At 30.0% G+C, this 6507-nt stretch overlaps 1 protein-coding gene across 1 annotated transcript; it reads left to right on the top strand.

Moving 5' to 3' along the window:
• The first annotated feature begins 1077 nt into the window (after nt 1–1077).
• On the top strand, nt 1078–1972 carry LOC18014172 (mitogen-activated protein kinase kinase 10). The gene is given in 2 exon segments (XM_024153617.1): nt 1078–1584; nt 1586–1972. Coding segments are annotated over 2 exon segments (894 nt in total).
• Nucleotides 1973–6507: the final 4535 nt, after the last annotated feature.

The raw sequence follows: 6507 nt of genomic DNA, 5'->3' as shown, positions 1-6507 counted from the left end.
TCCCAACCTAACAAACATTGCGAAATATTTTATTTCTGATAAATGTTTTAAAAACACACTTCCCTAATAGAAAAAGAATATTACAGCATATCTTATTATATAAACACGTTTCTATGTGATCCATGTATCAGAGTAATAAGCTCTAACCTTATCTTCAAGTATGTTCATTCGATTGGGAAGCCTTTTCTTCTTTGTCTTCTTTGTCTTGCTGGGAGCTTCACAGGCTCGTTATGGCATGTATGAGCCATTTTTCATTGATAAAAACGGTGAAAATATCGAGCTAGTTCCTCAAATTTTTCCGGTTAAAGTCGAGAAGAATAATGACTTAAGCGATGACAAGGAAAAATCAACATACATTGGTGACTTGCATGCTAAGCTTCTAGACAAATACGGCATCAAATTCATATGGAGGATTGATGTTTTTCTGTGTCTTTGTTTTTCTTTATTGTTGACTGATTTAGCTTTAAGGCTTTTCTTTTGCATTGCAAGCAGATGTTCTGCTAACTTTTCAAAAGTCTTGATCGCTACGTCGACACTTTTGAAGACAAAATCACTCAAATCGAATCTGAGTCGTCCCCTTCTCCCACGATGAATCGTAAGCTTCTCTCATGAGGATGCATTGAAGATAAAATCATCGATCTCAAGATCGTCCTTTTTCATTATTGTTTGCTTTTTTCACCATACAAGTCATCATCTTAATTAATTACTATTCTAGTGGATTTGTACAATATTCAATCTGCGATCACCAATAATCTTTCTTACAACAGTCAATAAGAATATACGTATTCAACCAGAATATAAAATAAAAACACATGCATGTATTTTTTTATTTTAGTACAGAACAAAAAAGTTGAAAAATTGGAGAACCTTTTACCAGACGCGTCTAAATCAATGATTGAAACGTATATCACCGAACCTCTTATTTAATTAGGTTTTGCCCTAATTGAAACAAAAACACACACACAAGCATAAAAGGAAAAACTTGACTCCCAAGTCAATAGATAGTCTCTCGCTTCCTTCTTTCTCCTTCTTATCGTTTTAGTATCGCAGAAACTCTCATAGTAAGAGGTGCGAAAGATGGAGAGATCTATGTCTTTTGATCAAAATCGATTCTCAAGCCCGGTCGTTGTCTCTTGCAACGGCCTCGAGATCACCAACAAGAAATTGTACAACAAAATCATTCTCCATCTACGAAAGAAGATGGCTAAGAAAAATCCGAGATTTACTCGACCGCCTTTTAAAAACATGAACAAGGAGAAAAAGAAGAAGAGTATCGTAGAGATAACCAAAGAATCTTCAACCGCCGTTCTCAAATCTTCCGCCGCCGCCGCCTTAACCAACGACGGAGGAGTAAGAAATTTGTCGTCGTGGGTCAAAACTCAATTACTTGGAAGAGGCACTTACGGTTCTGTTTATCTAGCTACAAGTGTAAACGACAAAGACAAAACAGAGAGAGCGATCAAAAGTGCAGAGCTTTCACGAGCTTCTAGACTCAGATACATCCACGATCAAAACATCATCCATTGCGACATTAAACCGGAGAATCTCTTTCTCTGCCCTACCGATCACCGGTTAAGAGCTAATGGGTAATTTGACCAAGATTGGAGATTTCGGTTTAGCTATGGAGAAAGGGTCGATAGAGTACGGTGACGGAACCGGTCATAGGAGAGGCACTGCGAGGTATGTGGCTCCAGAGACTATGAGCCATGGGATTGTGGACTTTGGAACAGATGTGTGGGCTTTTGGGTGTACGGTTTTGGAGATGTTAACCGGAGAATTGATTTGGGGAGAACATGGTGATCTTGGTTTCGATGATTGGGTCGATCTCATCGGTCACAGTGATTGCCTTCCTCGTATACCAGGTTGGTTGTCTAAAGAAGCAATAGATTTTTTGAGCAGATGCTTGGAGAGAGACGTACACAAGAGGTGGTCTAGCCATTCACTCACGAATCATCCCTTTGTTAGGCTGTGAAAGAAGTTGAAGAGTATAGTAACTAATGATCGATCTGTTTATCTTTGTTCTTTCAACTGTTTGGAACGGTTTTGTGTTCTTCCAGTACATGATATTTTGTAGGAGTGCTAAAGTCTTTTAATTGCTATTTGTATCAATCACTTTGAGTTCTGTATCATTAGTAGTTTAGATTTGTACTCAACCATGAACATAAATTTTTGAAAAAGAGATTAAAGTCTCTGTTTCAGTAACAATACTGTAATGTTAATGTGTGTGTAATGGGAATTTGAATAATTCAAAACCCTTAAACAGAATATCTTTTATAAATTTTAGTTGGATCAATAATCAATCTAAACAACCAATGAATATTATCCAAATCTTAATACAACTTTCGTTTAGATCAACCCAGCAAAATCAACAACAAAGTCCTCAAGCTTTGGTTTATAATACCAACAAAACCGATTTTAGAGCCATTGTTCAACAGTTAACCGGACTCGGTTCAACTTCTTCATTCAATCCTCCAGCGTCACCAAACCCAAACACACCGAATCTCCCACATTCAAAATTGGTTAAAGTTTGACCAGCTCCTTTTACTCTAACTTAACCGCCCTCCACCTCCACTTCCACCTCCTGTTCAATCCGATATAATGGCCTCTAATCGGTTCCTCCTGTTAACCAATTTTGGTTAACCCGGCCGAATCTCCATTCTCGGCATATATGCTTTACCTAATCGAATCAAGCTTTGTTGGAAACTGACTTCAGGTACAAAACCAAAACCCGGTCCAACCATCAACCAGCTGATTTTCTTCGCAACAAACCAATCTTAGTCCACTGATTTTTCCAGTCTCCAGCTCAACAATTAAAAAAAAAAAACAATACAACAGAGAAAACTTATAATTTTTTGTTGAAAGAAATGGAAAAACCTTATTTGGTGAGCCTACTTCTCCAGTTTCCAGTATTCTTCTTAAATAAGATGGGATGGTGAGATTCTAGGAAAAGCTTATGTTGTTTGAGATAAAAAACCCGATTTTCCTTTGCTGTGTTAAAATAAAAATACGTTTTTCTTCTATTTTCCTTCCAGCGAGGGCTTTGCGATAAAGATGCTCACCAGCAGAAGTTTTTCCTAGAATCTCACATCCCATCTTTGGAGAAGTATGAGCTTCTGAACTATAACTCTTCATCATCATCTTTTTCATTTTTGGATAGAGTTAGGAGAATCAGGAATTCACTACTAAAAGCAAAATATAAAAATTATTTTTTTTATCTAAAAATTTTCATAGATCTAACCCATAGTTAACAAAAACAAGAACAAATTCTACAAATCTTTTTTAAGTTATAATAAAAAAATTAAATGATACATACCTTTTAAAAGGAATCAAGTTCTTTGGTTTGATGCATCTGATATCCTACACAAATTATCAAGAATTTAATCGAAGCTTTCATTGTTTTTGATCTAAGAAATGCGGCCGCAATGATAAAGGTTTAGAGAGTTTCTTCATCTTATATATAGAAAAAATTAACCTAAAATTTTTAAAGAAAGCAAACGACACCGTTTAGAAAAGTAAAATCCATTAGAATAAGTCAACGCATAAGTCTTAACATATATAACAAATATAAAGGAGAAATTTTGATTCATGAATATAAAGATTAGATGTTGCAATCCTATTTACTGATAAAAATTGAAGCTAATGGCCTCTAAGAATGTCCACATAGAATTAAAAAGGGCAATTCTATTCGTCCACATCAATATTTATAATTAAGAAAATTTTCAGAAATTAATATTATTGTACATAGAATTAAAAAGGACAATTCTATTGGTCCACATCAACATTCAAAATTAAAAAATTTCTAAAAATTAATATTATTATTAATAAAATATATATAAAAGAATAAAGATATTATGTATGAAATTTCCATTAACAACAAAAAACTAAAATAATATTAAATTAAAAATATTTTTTAAAAATACAAATTTACTTAGATATAAAATAATATGCAATCCATCAAGGAAGTAAAGTAAATTTTAAAATTTTTTTTCAAATTCATATAAAATTGTTATAAAAATAATGAAATTTGAAGATGAAGAAAAATCTTATTTTCTTTTATTAGAGAAGAAACATAAATTAACTTTTTCGTGTCAGTACTGTTTTTATTAAATAGTAATTGAGTATTTTGTAATTGTTTTTAGTTATCTTTTTAGTATACTAACCTACAAGCATTAGAAGAATTTAAAAATATTTATACAGGTTGAAATTATCAAACAAATTAAAATAATATTTACTATAACATAAAAAAACAACACATAGATTAATATGTAGAGATAATTGGTGGTTTAAAAATAATTTATAGGTGACAATAAGTTTATAAAATCTATTTTAATATATATCAAAAATTAATTTAATAGTTTATTAAGGGATAATTAAATGCTATCAAGTATAATTTGTACTAAAGAAAAAAGTAAAATAAGGAGAATTTTTTTGTCTTTCCTGGTTGTTAGTAAAAAATCTTTTACAAGTTATCACACACAATATGTTACTCGAGAAAAGATTTGGTATTTACTAATTTAAGTTAAAATTGACTAAAATTTATATTGAATTATATATGCTTTACCTAATCGAATCAAGCTTTGTTGGAAACTGACCTCAGGTACAAAACCAAAACCCGGTCCAACCATCAACCAGTTGATTTTCTACACATCAAACCAGTCTTAATCCACTGATTTTCTAGTCTCCAGCTCCACAATTAAAAAATAAATAAAAATACAACAGAGAAAATTTATATTTTGTTTATTGAAAGAAACAGAAAAACCTTATGTTGGTGAGCCATCTTCTCCAGTTTCCAGTATTCTTCTTAAATAAGATGGGATTGTGAGACACTGGGAAAAGCTTATGTTGTTTGAGATAAAGGCTTTGATTGTTTGCAGTTTTTGGAACAGATTTTGGATTTTGTTTTTTGAAAAACCATTTTTTTAGCCATTCAAGTTTTTGAATAAATATATTTTCTAAATTTTAAGGAAACTAGTTTTTCAAAGTTTTTCTAATTAGAAACCAAAAACTACTATTTAGGAGTTTCTTCAAAAAAAGTATGGTACATTGTTTTTTCTTTTAATTTTTATAATACTGTTTTTCTCAATCATTTTTTTATTTTTTATTTTATCGAAAATATTATTTCTACAATAATGTGAAGTAATGAAATAAATATATCTGCATTTTCGTTTTATAATTTTTTATTTTAGATTTATAGTGGTTTTTTTATTCTTTTTGGTGAGTTATAGTGGTTTTAAAAAAACATTTCTAAATTTATATTTTTTATTATTACTTCTAAAATTTTGTGAGTTATTATCTTTTATAAAAAATACTATTTTGAAAAAAATAATATTTATTTATAATAATTTAAAAAAATGAAAAATGAAAAAGCATAAAAACGTTTTAAAAAAAATAATTATTGTAAACAAAACCAGAAACTAAACAAATTATACCATTCAAGTTTTTAAGAAACCAAAATTTACAGCAAAATCAAAAACCAAAATTTTAAAACCAAAATCTAAAAATTAAAAACCATAGCCTAAAAACCAGAAACTAAAAACTAAAAACCATCCAAACATTCATGGCAAAAGAATCTGATTTTCTTTTGTTGTGTTACAATAAAAATATGATTTTTTTCAATTTCCCTTCCAGCGAGGACTTGGCGATAGAGAGACTCATCAGCAGAAGTTTTTCCTAGAATGTCACATCTCATCTTTGGAAAAGTATGAGCTTCTGAACTATAACTCTTCGTCATCATATTCTTCAATTGGATAGAGATTAGAAGAATTACGAATTCACTGCTAAACACAAAATATATAAATTATCATTTTTATCTAAAAAATCTATAAATCTAAATATAAACTGCTAGTAATCAAATAAAAAATTAACAATTTTTTTTATTAAATGCGCAAAGAGGAAAACAGTAATTATTAGTATGAGAATCCATAGATGACAAAAACAAGAACAAACTATACATTATTTTTTAAAACTAATAAATGGATTAAATATATAAAAAATCCATAGTTGTTTTTTTAAATGGTACATACCTTTTAAAATGAATCAAGTTCTTTGATTTGATGCATTTGAAATCCTACACAAATTATCAAGAGTTTAATCGAAGCTTTCACAATTTTGATCTAAGAAATGCGGCCGCAATGATAACATATATATTTAAGGAGTTTCTGCATCTTATATATAGAAAAAATTAACCTAAAAATATCAAAGAGAACAAACGACACCGTATAGAAAAGTAGAATCCACTAGAATAAATCAATGCATAAGTCTAAACATATATAACAAATATAAAAGAGGAATCATGATTCATAAATATAAAGATTAGATATTGCTATACAATCTTAGAGCATCTGCATTAAGATCTCTTACAACAGTCTCTCATATATTAAAAGCACAAAAATAAATAAATATTAATATTTAAATATAAGAGTCTTTCAAAAAAGTTGAGAGAATCTTTCAAATCTTTGAAAGAGTTTTTCAATGCTTTTTAGACTCTTGTCTATTAAATATTACTAT

Source organism: Eutrema salsugineum, unplaced genomic scaffold (assembly GCF_000478725.1).
Source record: "Eutrema salsugineum unplaced genomic scaffold, Eutsalg1_0 scaffold_4, whole genome shotgun sequence".
Lineage (NCBI taxonomy): Eukaryota > Viridiplantae > Streptophyta > Magnoliopsida > Brassicales > Brassicaceae > Eutrema > Eutrema salsugineum.
This window is presented reverse-complemented; position numbering and strand designations above follow the sequence as displayed.